The sequence below is a fragment of the Camellia sinensis genome, chromosome 10 (genome assembly GCF_055761805.1).
Source record: "Camellia sinensis isolate YWXY chromosome 10, ASM5576180v1, whole genome shotgun sequence".
Lineage (NCBI taxonomy): Eukaryota > Viridiplantae > Streptophyta > Magnoliopsida > Ericales > Theaceae > Camellia > Camellia sinensis.
Window position 1 is genome coordinate 96,290,826 of NC_138970.1, and position 17,407 is coordinate 96,308,232.

A 17,407-nucleotide genomic window follows, 5' to 3' on the forward strand; every position below is an offset into this window, starting at 1 on the left:
CTCAGCATGCTTTGGTCTTTGTTTTGACCTATTTGAGCTCTGTTTGTGGCTGGTTCATGCTTTTGTGCCATGTATTGCATGTCCCTAGAGTAGTCCTCTTTGCTAACTTTAATACTTAAGGACCCTTGCATGCTTTGCTTGTGTTGTTTGAATAATTTGGCATTATTTCATACTTTATTTCAGTATATATAATGTTGTTACACTTCCATATTTATCACTTCTTGAGCACTCTTAAGGGTTGTGCTCTTAAGCCTAGTTGATAGGCCAATGCATGTGCATGCTTGTATATGTTTTTTGTGCCTTCATTTTTTAGCATTACGGCCACTGATTTGGGTAGGGCTGAGTTCTGTCCACATTCGGTTTAAGTCCATTTAGCATGTTTGTTTGCATGCTTAAGTTACATTGCATTGTGTATGCTATGTTGTTGATTACATTGTGCATGCCATGTTACATTGGATTGAGTATGGCATGTTGTTCTTTGCATTGTGCATGCCATGTTGCATTGCATTGAGTGAATGCCATTTGCATTGTGTGTGCATACCTCACATTGTGTTTAGAATGATTGAGTTGCATTGCATGTTTGCATGCTTGAGTTCCATTGCATTTGTTTGGATTAGGTGTTAGTCCAAACACGAGGAACGAGGGACGTTTCATACTTGAAGTGATGAAACGTGCCTCAATTCTCAGTCGCCGACCCTCTTGATCATACATGATAGAGGTCAAGGCTTTATGTGTTATGTGTGCATTTATGGCACATTGATTCGTGCAATCTTGGCTTCTCGGCTATCATGCATCGAGATGCGCGATTGATCGCCTGAGGGTCGAGAACTACACTCCCTTGAGATCATGAAATGATAGGGAGAGTGGTTGTGCACACATACATTGCAAATACATTGCCATGCCCCTTCTTGTTCTCTGTTGTAGCAAACTGGAAATGTGGTAGCACAACTGGTTGGCCGACCAGAAAAACTAGCTAGCTGACTACTTTTTTTGGTCTGCAGCAAAGAAAAGTGGTCGGCAGGTGGTCTACAACACCAATAACTGGTCGGCAGCCCTCCTGAGGGTCCCCAAAGTGAGTTAGAAGCTATCTGGAGCATTGTGCAAGGTTCTGAGAACAATTGCAAATAGAGGCAAATCGGGGCATCGCGATGGATTTTCGAACGAGGCGACCGAGCATGCATGCACTCTTCATCCCGAGGACCTCTTTTTACTGCTTTCCTTAGCTAGTTTATCCTTTGGTTCTGTACCTAAGTAGTTAATGCATTTAGCTGCTTATTTGTGTTGTAATAACTAGTTAGTTAACTTGTTAGTTAATTAGTTTTGTGATGTAATAATCAGTTTAATTAGCTTAGATTAGCTAGTTAGCTTCTTATTCGGACCCTCCGTCGAGAGGGCCAACTGTTGTAATAAGCGTGCGTGTGTGTGATGCATGTCTTCCAACCCCCATTTCTTTCTCCCTTTTACTTAACCGCTTACGATGGTTAGTTTTAGGGCATATTTCGATTAGCATCCTTATGCTTCGCATGCGTGCATCCATTCATCTGTCTTGCATGCACCGGGCTTGGCGCATCATACAAACTGCATTGTATTTCAATTCCAATTTGAATACATGTACCAAGTTGCATTTCATATGCCATCTTAGAATAGCCGAGTCTATTTTAGTTGCATTTTTATATGTGTTGCATTAGCCATCTTAACGTGAACTAGGATCATGCATGATTTCTAACTAGTTCTCTGTTTTGGCTTGGAGTACACTGTAAGTGTTTACGCTTTAGCATACTCCATAAGATGTGTATGTTGCCATGTTTAGCATGCTTACCATGAGGCTAACTGCTTAAGTGTTTAACTGCCTGAATGCCTGTGGGTGAAGGTTGGATTGCTTGAATTGGAAGAATTCATCAAAATCCATGTCTTAGCCTACTTGCGAGCAGCAAATGTCAAACAGTTTTCAAACAAACAAACATGAAATGTTTTGTTTCATCTTAGGCGATCTAGTCTATACTTGTATGCTGTGCGTATCATATAGTAATTCTAGGTTAATAACCGGAATAAGAACACATATGTTTTCAAAAACAAAATATCATGTTAGTAAAGGCCGATCTTTGATCGGGCGAATGGGGGTGCTCATTGCATGACTTTTCCCTCTCGTACAAGTTCCCGAGCCGAGGCAACTTTGATGATGACGGACACATGACCTTAGGCACAAGTCAGGGTTTCCTAAATTTTTCAAAATAAAACATTTAGGTGGCGACTCTGTATCTGGCAAAGTAGTCTATATTTGGCATTTCTTTATAAAAATCAGTTTTCCAAAACGATTTGCCGGATTTGGACTCTTTGGTGATTTATCAATCTCACATTACACTTTGAGAAATTAGATTCAGAATCGTGACATGAGTCTGAACTGTAGTAGCCTAGAACAAAACGATTCGCGCCCTCACGGCACGGAGAGCGGAGTTCTCGAGGCAGTCTACACTAGGGATATCAATCAACCAGTCATGAAGCCTACGTACCTCCTTTACCTCCCAAACTCTGAGCTGTCTTCTAAACCGTAAATTCCAATCCCCTAAACTATTCCTTCTTTGCCTATACTGCAAAACAGAACCGTCCCTATCTTCTGAGATACAGAACAACCTTGGAAATTCCTCACTAAGCTTGCTATTTATCAGTCCAAAATTTCGTTCTCCCCCATTGCCAACCTTTATTCTTACATTATCAAAATAAAACTCAAGTAATTGAGGATTAACCTGGGTAAGATTAAGGATCCCCTGCCACATTGGAGACACTCTCCTAACATCCCCCAACTCTGGCCACCACCCACCACCAACCCTCCCATAAATATTACAAATCACTGCCTTCCCTAATGCCTTATCCTCTGAGCTAAATCTCTACCATCACTTTAACAGAAAACAAACATTCATATCTACTAAAGGTAAGCAGCTTGTAACTTCTCAATCAACCTAACCACACCCTTAGGCATTTGGAACACCAAAATATAATATAAAGGTAAGCAAGACACAACTAACTTCATCAACATTAATCTCCCTGCAAAAGACAACAACTTTCTCTTCCAAAGAGACAACTTCTTCCGCACTTTGTCAACCACTGGCTGCCAAGTTGACTTCCTTTGGGAATTAGCTCTTAAAGGAAGACCCAAATACACCGTAAGCAACTTCTGATTTTTGGAATTCAACATAGCACTAAAGTTATCTATTTCACTGTCCGAAACACCCACCCCACAAACAATGCTTTTGTGGAAATTGATCTTGAGACCCGACATTATTTCAAAACACCTTAAGACCCTTTTAATGGAAAACAACTCCAAAGCCTCAGCTTCGCAGAAAATAATTGTATCATCTGCAAACTGCAGATATAAGATGTTCATGTTAGTAGATCCCACTGAAGCACCCTTAAACAATCCCAACTGCTTAGCATGACTCAACGGCAAATTAAGACCTCAACCACAATGTTAAATAAGAATGGTGAGAGTGGATCACCCAGCCTCAAACCCTTTTGTGGTGCAAACTCATCAGTGGGTGACCCATTAACCAAAACAGAGATCCTGGAAGAGGTTAAACACTCCTTAATCCGGCTTGTCCACTTCTCATCAAATCTAAGATTACATAGCATTGAAAACAAAAACTCCCAATTTACAAATTCATATGTCTTTTCGAAGTCAAGCTTCAGAATCACACCCTTGTGCTTCGATCATTTCCACCATTCAATAACTTCATTAGCAATCATGACCCCATCTAATATGCATCGACTCCCTATAAACGTTGTCTGAGCCTCATTAATCACTGCAGGGATCGCCTTTTTCAACCTCCTAGATAAAGCCTTGGCCAGAATTTTGTAGATTGAATTCAATAGGCTGATTGGCCTAAAATCCACCAACTCCACAGCATTTTCCTTCTTAGGCACAAGAGCAATGAGTGAATTGTTTAGACCTTTGGCCAATTTCCCATTTACATAGAACTCCTGCATAAATTGCATAACCTCATCTTTCATGACTTTCCAATTTTTCTGAATACACGTAAGATTGAACCCGTCTGGCCGAGGAGCTTTGTTACCGTCACATTCCGACACAGCAACCCATACCTCTTCCGCTATGAACTCAACTACTAACTCCGCTGAAGCCCCACCCCTACCAATAGTGATAAAAGGCCCCTCCAATTTTGGTCTACCTCTCCACACCTCAGAATACAACTCCTTAAAATGCTTAAACACTAGTCTTACCATTCTCAGTTCCCCAATACTTACCCCATCTACAACAACAGAATTTAACACATTCTTACTTTGCCTCCTGCTAGCCATCACATGAAAGAATCGCGTGTTTTTGTCCCCCTCTTGAGCCCACTTAAGCCTAGATTTCTAACACCACATCCATTCTTGTCTTCTACTCAAATTCCAAACTCAAGTCCTCAACTCACGTCTTCTAGCATTGACAGTGTCCAACAGCGACCCTTCTTCAGCTAGCAAATCAATCTCATGTAACTTCTCTTTTGTTGCTTTTAACTGGTGCTCCACATTTCTAAAGACTTCGACATTCCATTTTTTTAAATCCAACTTGAGCTTTGCCAACTTACCTTTCAGTCTATATCCTGCCCACCCAATAATAGTTGCCTCTTCCCAAGACTTCTTAACCAATGGCTTAAAATCAGGGTACAGAAACTAGGCATTTAAAAACCTAAATGGTCTAGGACCCCAATCCCTTCTGTCGTCCATGAGCAATAAAGGACAATGATCAGACAAACTTCTTGGCAATCCCCATTGCTTAAGCCTAAACACTTCCAACCATTCAGGATCCAACACAAACCAATCAATCCTACTCCAGCACTCACCTTCAGCAGAGTTACACCAAGTGAAATTCCTTCCTACCAGGGGCAAATCGACCAACTCCATTTTCTCTATGAAGACATTAAAATCAATCATGCCTTTGCCACACCGCAAACAATCCTTTCTCTCACTCAAAAATCTAACTTCATTAAAATCCCCCTTATACACCAAGGGAGCCGAAAAGATGACTTCAACCTAAGTAACACATCCCATAACTGACCTCTTTTCCGACCATCATTTGGTGCATATATATTGACGATCACACAATGAAATGACTGATTATACGCACTGCCTGGTGTGGGAATCTGCAATGATGGTGTGTTTGAATCTACAATTGAATTTCCTTAACTGTGTATGTACTTAAATTAGCGCATCTTCATCCCTAATTTTATGGAATTTTCTTTGAATTTGTTTTTATTCTAATCTTTATTTTATTTTATATTGTTTTATTTATCTTTCTTTCTTTCAGCTGATCTCACTGTTTTTTTTTGTTATAGTAAATATTTTTCCTTAATGGACAGTGGGTAGCATGGCATCGACATTCTTAACGGGTGTGGAGAAAATGCATGGTGTATGTATAACAGTATGTCATGTATGAGCCATCTTCTTATAAGAAAATTACTTAATATTGATGCTTATATTTGTCATGCTGATTTTTAATACATTTTCTTCCTATTGTGGCTTGCAGGTTGATTGTGATTCTTCTAATTTTACTCAATTTTTTTTTTTTTGACTCAAATTGTTGTCTATTTGAACTTATTTATTTTGTTTCTATTTTATTTTTTCTTCAATAGATGTAAATATAAATTGAGCAATTGTAATTGGTAATTGAGCAATTGTGATTTTACTTAAATTGTTGTCTATTTGAACTTATTTATTTTGTTTCTATTTTATTTTTTCTTCAATAGATGTAAATATAAATTGAGCAATTGTAATTGGTAATTTTCTATTTTCAAATGATTTGTAATATTTATGTGGCTCTTAGATCAATTATATAGACTTTGAATTTTTTGCATTCTACTGTAAGTTGGTTGTCAAATTGTTTAATGTGAAGATTTATGAGGCTGGAAATAAAAATATCCCAAATTTAATACATTTAATAGACAATTAAAATAATTTTAAAAGTTGAATGCAAAAGAAATAGCGGCGTTTTCTAAAAAGTGTCGCTATAAGTGTATCTGATGTTATCCAAGCTTGTAAGATAGCATTTATTTAAAACATAGCTTGTAAGATAGCATTTATTTAAAACATCGAAAAAAGTATAGGTGGTGTTTATAAACGTCACTAAACTTAAGACGACAGCCGCGTCATCGGCGTTCCATACAAACGTAGCGGCATTTTTTATTGCTTTGGCGGTGTTTTTAAAACATCGCTAAATGTCATTCTTCTTGTAGTGTCAATAACTCACAGACATACATATCCTATAGTTTGTGTAGGGAATATGTGTGTGTGTGCAAGAAGAGCATTATTATGCAAGATATAAAGATGACAATTAGGTTGAGTTTAATAGCTAGCCCAGCCATAACAAGGGCATCCACAACCACAACCACAACCACCTCATAAAGAATACCTAGATCTCAATAGCCTCCACAGATGAATCGCTACTATCAACAAGAATCCTCTTCATACGGTCAACTAGGTCTTGCATCTGTTCCCTCGAATGCAGCGGTGATGGATACACACACACGCAGTCCAATCTTCCACCCCGTATCGTGTCAAATATGGCGATGGATGGACCTACACTATGAATTGAAGAGCACCCCATGTAGTCCTCTAGCTCAATCTCTTGGTCTTTTGCTTCATCAAATTGATTGATCACAGGGTCCTCGAACACCGAGATTAGGGATGTTCTAAGTGATGATGCAGAGGTCAGGCTAGGGTTTTCGATGACCTTGCACATGAGGAAGTTCGTGTCAGCCATGTCTGAGAAATGCTTGTTGTGTTTCTTAGAATTTGCAAAATCCGTGTAACTCTTGCTTGCCAAGTCCCATAGGCTTTCTCCTCCGTTTACAACGTGCATGTTTAGGATGGCGGAATGGTAAAATCCTGAATCATTGAAATGACATATACTAGCGTAAGAAAATGAAAAAGCAAAAGTCTATGAACTCAGAATTATCGACCATGAATCAAAAAATAGTGTGTGGTTAAAATCTATTGAATATGTTTTTTTCTTTTTTTTTTTTTGGGAGGATTGTAACGCTGCTGCTAAAAACAATGATCACAAACAATAGTTCTTACACAAAAATCATCAAGAATGATGTGACAAATATTATTTTAAAAAATGTGAGGGGAGGGGGGGGAATTGTAAGGCTTCTAAAAATAATGATCACAAACAATAGTTCTGGCACAGAAAATCATCAAGAATGATGTGACAAATATTATTTTAAAAATTGTTAGAGATCTCAAAAAATTACTGAAGGCCATTATATAGACTTTTTCATAATTTTTTTTGTTGAGTTCATTGGACTCATTTTGGGGCTCATTTCAACGAAATGTGATAAATATTGTTTTTAAAAAATACTAAAGATCTCAAAAAATTATTAAAATTTTTACACAATATCCATAGGGGCAGGGTAGGGGTCCATTATATAAGTTTTTTTTGTTGAGTTCATGGAACCAACTTTGGGGCTCATTTAAGTGACTTAAACATTAATAACCATATGAGCAGATTACATTTCTATTGTAAAATTATATGGCAATTATGAATATGAAAATAGATCAACAACTTATTTATTTATTTATTTTTGTTTAAAGACAATGTAAAATCTAATTATTTGATTATCGATGTACAATTAACCTGATACTTTCTCTTGATGGGCACTATAAAAATAGTCATTGAATTGGTTGAGATTAACTCACTTAATTGAAGAAGTTTATAATTTTCCTTTTCAAAACATTACACATATCGTGTATTTTCTATTAATTAGGCTAAATTAAGATAAAATCATAAATTTATGGTCAAAATCAAGTCAATTAAGATTGCATGGACTAAAAAAATAAAATGACCAAAATATAAAGACTACGTGTATAATTTGCTCTATAATGTTTTTTTTTTTTTTTTTTTTTGGGAGGATATAAAGTCCATAACATACACTCCTTGTTGTCTTTTCCTAAGGGCATGTTTGATTAGTATATGATTATAGCAAGTTTGGCAAGATTGAAAAAAGGCAAAAAGTCAAAAAGTCACTATCTTATTTAAGTCACATCATCTTATTTAAGTCACATCACCTCTCTAACACATCACTTCAAACCCAACCCATATTTCATAAAAAGTCAAAAAGTGCACTTATTTAGTCTTGCCAAACTAGGCCAATCCTATGTTTGAATGCAAATTTCGTTAACCGAATTACATATACGGCGGACATTTAATCTGATAAAAGTTTAAATTTTTTAATTTTGAAAGAGGTTGAGGATCATAATTTTAAGTATGAAAAAAAAAAAAAAGTTCATAATAAATGGTTATCATATTCTAATTCATAAAATTATTAATCCTTTCATTATTAATCATATAAATTAAACAGAGTCTAAAAACACTGTTAGTAACTCATTCTCGTTTAGTCACAAGGACTACATGTATAATTTCCTCTATAATTTTTTTTTTTTTTTTGGTATGAAGTCCATAACATATGCACCACGTACTCTTTCCCTAAAAACACTGTTAGTAACTCATTCTCTCTCCTTTTTACTTATTTTTAATTATTTAATTATTTTATTTTATTACTCTTTACCCAGCTTTGGTATTGCCTTATTTATGACAGGTAGTCTTGATCAACTGGATGAGAGAGAGAGAGAGAGAGAGAGTAGTTACCGAAATGGAGAGTTGAAAGGGGAGGCTCAAGAAGTGAACGGCAATCGGTGAGGGTCACCACAGCATATTTCTTCTTCTTCTTCTTGTTATTTTGGGTGTTATTAGAAGAATGAGCTGCCATTAATCCCGCAGCTACTAACACACCGCATAGCTTCATCCCTCTTGATTTACAACCCTGCCAATATTTGTTTCAATATTTTAGGGTTGGTTTTGCATCAAAATATCAATCCGAACACCCGCTAATCAAATAGTTGAATTGTTTAAATATTATGACAATTTTAAACAATCAAGTTGAACAAGTTAAAAATATGGAAGGGAAAAGAATATCACCCAATGTACCACTACTCTCTCCGTCTCAAAATATTAACCTCCTATTTCATTTTTTATTGTCTCAAAATATTAATTCATTTTAAAAAATTAAGGGCTAAAATAATATGAATTGCTTATTTTGTTCTCTTTTAAATTTATTAATTATGACAATTGATGTTCCCAAGAAAAAGTCAAGGGTAGTTTTGAAAATTTAATACTTTTGAAGTGTAATAATCGTATTACTAAAAAAATTTAGATTTTTCGAAAGGGACTAATATTTTGGGTCGGAATGAGTAATTTTTTCACAATTTTATTAGACAAAATTTCAAATTTTAACACAAAACTTAAAAATGAATCCAATGTATGACGGTATTTAAATCATTTTCTACAAATCAATATAAAAACAAACAATCAATTAAGAAAAAAAAAATAAAAAAAAAATGGAAGGGAAAAGAACATCACCCAATGTACAACCAATTTTTTCACAATTTTAGACAAAAAATTTCAAATTTTAACACAAAACTTAAAAATGAATCCAATGTATGACGGTATTCAAATCATTTTCTACAAATCAATTAAGAAAAAAAAAAAAAGAATTGAAAATGAAGAGTCAGTGGCATCTAATTAATGGCATTATGGTTAATGAGAGATTTGTATTTGAAGAAATGCATGTTAATTTTTGGGGCAAATTACATATACACCCCTCCAGGTTTGACAAAATTACAGATACCCCCTGAGGTTTGAGAAATTACGAATTCCCCCCTGAATGCTATATTTGCATAAGAAATTAGGGGGTAATTTGTTATAAAATATAAACCTCAGGGGGTAAATTGTTATGAAAATACAAACCTCAGGGGGCGGGATGTAATTTCCGAAACCTCAGGGGGGTATCTGTAATTTTGTCAAACCTGGAGGGGTGTATATGTAATTTGCCCTAATTTTTGTATAAGCATAATGGTAGGTTTTAAACAAATTTCAAATCGTAAGCTATTTGACCTGTGTTTTTTATTATCAAACCCATTCAACTCAACTTGTTCATCTTCTCAAACCGTATGAGCTGGTTTTAGTCGGTGAGAGGTGATGGACTCACAATTTTATTGCACACATTTGATTAAAATCTTAATACCTAAACAACAAATAAAGCAGAAATTTTATTGGTGGATAGAGCGGGAGGGGATTATGGGTGGTGGCGCCCTTTGGAAATCCTAGAAGGGTGAAGAAGAAGAAGAAGAAGAAGAAGAAGAAGAAGAAGAAGGGGACGGCAAACTCCTATAGAGAGGAGGGGTCGGAAGAGAGGGGATAAGAGGCAGGAGCCGGCCAAAGATGGCTCTGGCGGTGGAGTGGAATATTGAAACGTTGATTTTTTTTATTTTTTATTTTTTTGTTTTGGAGCAAAAGGACATCATATTGATTTATTTCATGGTGTATTGCAGTATCCTGTACTCTAGACGGTCCAAATGCGTAATAAAAATACAATCTTGCTACATACCTCTAATTAGTGGTCATTCCGTACAACTCTAATGAGCTGTCCGGGAATTAAAAAAAAAACAGTGAAGTAAAAGACAAAAATAGGAGAAGAAAAAGACAAATTAGAGGTGCATTAGAGGTGTTTTTTTAGAGGTTCAAATCATTTTTCATAAAAATATGTGACATCTCTTATTATTTGCTAAAACAACAAAGACATATAGGCTCCGTTTGTTTCACCCTAAAACTTTTACCATTTGTTTGCCCTAAATTTTTTTACACTGTAAAATATATATATATATATATTTTATGTAAAATGATTTTTCCCAAAAGCAAATTTTTATTTTTGTTTTTGGGTATTTGGTTAGCACTTAAAAAGAAAAAGAATAAAATAAAATGATATTCATACATAAGTATCACGTAGAATTGAACACAAATTATGTAACAATGTCATTCTTACAATTATAAACTATAATAATAAGAATTTTAACTTTCAATAAGTGGATATGAATGCGACATATCATTATACATACAGTAATGCTAGGTATTTGTGACATTTGGATTACACTTAAAATAAAGCACCACACACTAATCAAGGTAATCTAAGGGTCACAGATTTTTCATGATCACTTTCATGAAAAAATTTTCATGATCTCTAACATTTCTCTTATACATAGGAGGATTAAACAAAGACAACTTTGGGTTGGCAGAGGATGTCGATGGTGTGAAAAGCTAGTGGGCAGTGGGCGGATTCATCACATTTGGAAAAGGCGGAGATGAGTTTCTGTAAGGAAGAGATTGCCAAAGGTTTTGAAGATGATGAAGCTAGGAAATTGGCACACGGTGAAGGTTTCTTCCATGGGGATAAAATGGTTGGTGTGGTACTGGTAATAACATGGGATAACATGTTGATGAGTCTTGTGATAACATGTGTTCAAGGATGATAGGTGCATTTAATGGTGATTATGTACGGTCACAAATGGATGCATGCGTACTACAAAACTTTCTCCTGAAAATTGCAAATGCAATTAAGAGTGCTGCATTGTTTGGACAGGAAGGCCTATTTTGGCAATCAGAAAAAAAATTAGTTTATTGATTTATTTGGGTCATATCATCTTTTTATTTTTTTTTATACATTTTTAAAATTAAAAAAAACAAAAAAGTTCACTTTTTTTCTACTTTCCAAAAAAGGCCGAAGTCGAAGATGTTCTGCCAGAACTTATGAATTTTAAATATAATTCTTAAGAAGGCATTGAAGTAGCTGTTATTCCTTAAATTAGTGGGTCACAACAATTAAAAGGTATAGCTAGATTAATGGGGAAAAAAAGAAAAGGAAAAAAAAAGGCAAATGGGATGGCTGCTGTGCCTCTGGCACAGTAGTCACTGTTGTGCGTCCATGTGAGTCTATTTTGTAATCCATTTTGATAATTTAAACCTTTTATTTTTTTAAGTATATTGAGTAAAATATACTTACAAAAAATTAAATTAATCGAATATTCTTAACTTTTTCATCGACTCTCATTTGTCATTTATTTTTGTAAATACAATTGTGAGTTAATGAAAAGATTAACAATATCTGATCAATTTGATTTTTTACAAGTGTATTTTATTCGTACTCTAAAAAGTGAATGGTTAGAATTATCAAAATGAGTCCTGAAATAAGCTCATATAGGCGCACAACAATGCCTGTTCTGTCGAGGCACAGCAGCCACCCTGTTTCCATGGAAAAGGACACAACATGTTAAGAGGAAAAAATCATTATCAGATCATGGAAACAGACACAACATGTTAAGAGGAAAAAATCATTATCAGATTTGAAAAGGAAAAAGAGAATTTCAAAGAAGAAGATGGAAAGGAAAGACAAAAATAACAATTTCAAAATTTAATTTTAATCAATTGCTCAAGCGTAATATATATATATATATATATATATGTGTGCGTGTATGTAGAGAGAGAGAGAAAACAAAAACAAAAACATTCAATATATATGACAGTAATAAGACTTGATATGTACTCAGAGAAATAATGCTACGCATTACTGTTTCGGTACATATCAGTTAGCATTGTTTCATAAGTTACCATTTAAAGTCTATTTTCACAGAACAGGAAATCAAGACGATGATGACAAATGGTATTGCCCTTGTCCTCTCCCCGTTTTTCTCCCTTTTCTTCTCCCCTGTTTTTGCTTTCGGTAGTGTTCTTAGGTGTTGCAGGTCTGGACCATCTCTCTGCTTTTTACAGCAGACCCTTTCCAGTCTTCGTATTTCCGACTCGCCCCTTGACCTTTAATGGTATTTTCGGCTTGTTTTAGGCTATTTTGAGAAGATGGTTATAATCAGCTTTTTGTGAGAGAGGGAAGTGGGTTATAATCTAGAAGTGGATTATAATCCATTTTCCAGAAGACCCCTTATCTTAGGTTTTTTGTGTTGGTTGTTTTTTAACTCTAGTTCCGTGTGTCTCTAGCTTTTGTGAGTTAGGCTTCTTTCTTTGTTTGTGTTAGCTTTTGTGAGTTAGGCTGCTGGTTATCATCGCCATTACCATCCCTAATTTCTCGGGCACCTGACGAGCAATTGCAAGCACCGAATTCCTCTATTGAGCAGCAGTTACTAGCACCAAATTTTAATCAAACTGTTCATCTTCGTGCGGGTGGCTCTAAATGAATTCGAACTCCAAGACATTGCTTTTCAGGTTCAGTTGTTTTGACCACTACAAATGACTTCCTTAAGTTCCACGCCCCAGATCTTGGCAAACGCAAGAGACAGTCAAGGATTGAAGATAGCTTCAACAACCCAAGTCTTTTCTGACCACCCTGGCACCGTGCTTTTCGAATCAATAGCTCGGGTTGTGCTAACATGTTTGTGTGTGTTCTTGTTATCCTTGCAGGGTTGTGATGTTGTTGCGTGCAGGTTTCTGATTGAGGTGCGGTTGCTAGTAGCAATCTTGGCTTTTAAGTTGTGCATTTGTTTTTGGTTGCCCATGTCTTGCTAGTTGCTTGGTTTCTGGAGTTTGTGGTGTATGTTGTGTTTGTTTTGTTGCTTTCTAATGTTGCTAACTATGCTGTTTGTGTTTATTATGTTAATGCAAGTCAACCTTTTCAAAAATATAAATAACTAAATAAAACAAACGGTATTGCCACCATTATAAATGATAGCAAGCACCTCAAAACCCTGTTCTACCAAGAAAAAGAAAGTCCAACTCCCAACAATGATCCCCAAAAAAAAAAAAAAAAAAAAAAAAAAAAAACATTTATAAAGTCCCAAAAACAAATGAGACATAAAAATAATAATAAAAAAATTTGTACTGTACTGAAAATAAACTTTAAAGGAAAATGCTAGAGGTCCCAAATTTTCTACCAAATAAATGACCAAATGTCTCACATGGGTGTGGGGCCCACAAAATTGCGGACCCTACACCCATGTGAGATATTTGGTCATTTTTTTGGTAGAAAATTTGGTGTCCCTAGCATTACCCAACTTTAAATGCTAACTTACGAAACAATATGGGGTCACTGCCCTGTCAACAACATAGCAGTGATTTGTGTTCTTCATGGCATCTATTTTAAGTCTTATTTTGATGATTTAAACTGTTTAGCTTTTAAAAATATCAAGTAAAATATATCTGTCAAAAATTAAATTGATCAGACATTAATTATACCTTCATCAAATCACATTTGCTTTTAGTTTTACAGTTACAATCATATATATTTACAATTCATTTTTTATAATGTGATTTGATGAAGGTATTATTAATATCCGATCAATTTAATTTTTTATAAATATATTTTATTAGATATTTAAAAAAAAATTTAACGATTTAAATTATTAAAATAGAATCCAAAACAGTCCACGAGGCGCACAGTCATTGCTGTGCTGTGGGCACTGCAGTGACCCCAAGGAACCTATCCTATCTCATTGGGTCACATGGTGTTTTCTGTATGTAGACTAACATGATAAGAGCTTTCATATTTCCATATGAATTGATGTAATCCCTTATGTATTATTGATCATATATTATTTAAGTAAAAATATTGTGAATTCCAAAACGTCTCTTTTAATCTATTTATAATTATATGACAAATTATATATTAATTTTTAATTTATTATAAATTTAATCATGTAAGGCCTAATTTTACTTGTTATGTTATTGTGAGTTAATTGTGAATTCTAAATTGTAGTATTGGTTGTAAGAAAATAAGTGATACTTGGATATTCAGTAATGTTTGGACACATGTTTTTAGTGAGATTTTTAGTGCAATTAGCATTGCTCTATTAATTTTAACAATACTCATTAAAATCTGTATAATTGTTTTGTGTATATTAATATGTCTCACTCTTTCTCTTTTTTTTTTAGACAAAAATATGTTTCACTGTTCGAGCAATACAATTGCAGAATATTGAAAATCAAAGTCAGAGGTAATTCAACTATTAAGCTACTTAATTCATCGCCTAAGGAAATGAGCAAGGATCCTCTAGAGTCTTTTTTTTCCTAAAATTTCCTAGAGTGGTGCATTGTATGGTTGAGATTTAATGACAAGTCACATCAATTTTTCAACATTAACCACACAATACACCACTTTAGGAAACTTTAGGAAAAAAATACTCTAGAGGATCCTTGGTGTAAGGAAATACCCCCACAGTGTTCTAACATGAAAATGAAAGACAGTAACCATACTATTGAGTTTTTTTACCAGTCCATGTGATTTTGAAACAAAATTTTCATTTTCAAATATTTTTCAATTTATTTCTTAAATATACCTTTTCAAAACGTGTATTAAAAGAATATAATATGAAGTTATTTTTAAAAACAATAATATTAAAATAAATTGGATATCGAAGTTGGATGTTTATGTCATGATGGCGCAATTCTATTTACCCATAAGATAATAGTTTTAAATAATTTCGGAATACTTAAGTTTGAATTTATAATATTTAAAAAAAAAAATCATGTACAGAAAATGAACTTTCAATGCTAAAAAATATACTTACGTTGAGTATCTGATCAGTTTCACGTGCGCTCAACTGTAGTCTCACCACCTTAGAACACCTAGCTCCCTTAACATCTTCAAACTTCAAATTTGTAGACCTGAGTGAATTGAGTGAGTAACTCAACATGTCCAACCCATGTGCCCAAATAGGCTTCTTAGCCTTCCCAGTAGGAATAAGATCTTCAATTCCCAAACTAACCTCCCCTCCACTCACCATTTCCATCTGTGTCCCTCCTCCACCCTCTCCCTCCATCATCAACCCCTTCAGCTCTCTCAGCAACCCCACCGCGGTGGTTAAGTCACATACCACCGTGTGAAGCCTAAGCACGACAACCCATTTTGCATCTGGAAGCTCGTATAAGCTAGCAAAGAACAAGTCAATGCCGGTGCATGATAAGTTGCTAGGGTTATTGGACCAAACGTTGTTGTTGAGTTCGTGTTCGAGGATTATGTGGAGGGGCGAGAAAGAGGTAGTGGTGGAGAGGTTGCGGAGGAGATGGGTGGTGGATGAGAGATTGAATGATTTGATTTGGATGGGAGGGGTGGTGGTGGGGGTGGGGGTGGTGAATGAGAATGTGTTGGTGGTGGTGCTGTGGAAGAGCTTGGACAGGAGGATTGGGTGGGAATTCTGGAGTTTGTGGAGGGCATGTTGGAGAAGTGAGGTGTTTGGGGGTTTTGTGAATTGGAGTGCCAAAACTGTAATGCCAGTGCCACCTGACACAGCTCTGCACCAACTATGCTCGGTGCCGCCCACTGGCCGACCCTTGGGCTGAAACCATTGTGGGTTCTGGTTCTGATCAGCCATGAGAGAGAGAGAGAGAGAGAGAGAGAGAGAGAGAGAGAGAGAGGAACAAGGACTAGGGCATGCAGTGAGAATGTATGTGTTGGGTTTCATTCATGTTGGTAATACTTATACTGCTTTGGATGGCGTTGGTTACAACCCATAAACAGTTTTTTTTAATGAGGTGTCGAACTTTAAAAAGAAAAATACATGTACACATGCACTTGTATTGGGATGCTTTCCATTAGTGGAATGGAGATGCCCATTTCGTGGTGTCATCTGCTAATCAAAAATCATAAATGGGGGTTGGAATTTTTTTTTTTTTTAAATTATGTTAATTTTTTAATATTTTTTTAGGTTTGTTTTGATAATAATTAGTTTTTTAGTTTATTTAAGTTATTTATGCATAATTGTGGAAACATCATTTTCTCATTAATATTGATATTACATACAACCTATATTTATAGACAGATAGCTAATGTTGAGCTAAGCAGGTAACTAACGCCTAACAATGTAACTAGCTCCTAACAGCTCCTATACAGATAGCTAACCGATTCCTAACTAACTACATGATGCATATGCAGCTGAAGCTGAAGCTGCTGAAGTTGTGGCTACTGCATCTGAACTAATATCCTTATCAGCATCGTGCAAGCTGATGGGAGAGGGAGAGGCCAGAAGCTTGGCTTTAAGATAATTAAACCGAGAAAGGCTTTGTAAAGATATCAATAATTTGATCAAAAGAAAAAACATATTTGGGAACACTACAACATTTTCTTAGTTTAGTGACATTTGAAAGTGCCACAAAACTATTCTTATAATGACATTTTTTGGTCTTGTGGCATTTTAAACAAGTGCCACTTCTATCGGTGCCACGGTAGATACGAGTGCCACTGTAGATACTTGCAAGTGCCACTGCACCATCATGGCTGAAAACTTTCAATGACATTTTAATGTCATGGTAGATATTATTTGTGGCACTATCAAGCGCCATTAAAAAAAGAGTTAGTGACACTTGTAAGTGTCATTACACCATTAAGACTAAAACCTTTCAGTGACACTTTAATGTCATGGTAGGCACTATTCGTGACGCTATCAAGTGTCATTCATGATGATAATTCGTTGTAGAACAATTTGATCCACTCTTGCGGAGACTCGAACCGCCAACCTTCCGCACCATAAACCTTATACACCTCTATAGCACCACATGATTATATATGCAACATATATT

At 35.5% G+C, this 17,407-nt stretch overlaps 1 protein-coding gene and 1 long non-coding RNA gene across 24 annotated transcripts in view; one reads left to right on the top strand and one right to left on the bottom strand.

Annotated features, from left to right (window-relative positions):
- LOC114278486 (uncharacterized) overlaps positions 1-5,780 on the top strand; it is a 35,514-nt gene extending 29,734 nt beyond the window's left edge. For 8 of the 23 annotated variants that reach the window (XR_014342377.1, XR_014342371.1, XR_014342380.1 and 5 more), the window contains 2 exons: positions 5,331-5,425; positions 5,522-5,776. This is a non-coding gene — a long non-coding RNA (uncharacterized LOC114278486). Of the gene's footprint in view, positions 1-5,330 lie in introns of all 23 variants that reach the window. The other 15 variants (XR_014342385.1, XR_014342384.1, XR_014342386.1 and 12 more) reach the window with 6 other exon arrangements.
- Positions 5,781-6,040: 260 nt separating this feature from the next.
- On the bottom strand, positions 6,041-16,232 carry LOC114278485 (uncharacterized). Its single transcript, XM_028220525.2, has 3 exons — positions 15,400-16,232; positions 8,642-8,816; positions 6,041-6,879 (listed from the first exon to the last, which is right to left on the bottom strand). Exons 1-3 carry the CDS (start codon positions 16,201-16,203, stop codon positions 6,404-6,406), a joined length of 1,455 nt encoding a protein of 484 aa, XP_028076326.2. The 5' UTR covers positions 16,204-16,232; the 3' UTR covers positions 6,041-6,403.
- Positions 16,233-17,407: the final 1,175 nt, after the last annotated feature.

Coding starts and splice junctions, on each gene's coding strand:
- LOC114278485 (XM_028220525.2), bottom strand. CDS start 16,203: ATGGCTGATCAGAACCAGAACCCACAATGGTTTCAGCCCAAGGGTCGG. Junction 8,817..15,399: donor AAACTGATCAGATACTCAAC/GTAAGTATATTT, acceptor AAATATTGGCAG/GGTTGTAAATCAAGAGGGAT. Junction 6,880..8,641: donor CCTTTCAACTCTCCATTTCG/GTAACTACTCTC, acceptor TCAATGATTCAG/GATTTTACCATTCCGCCATC.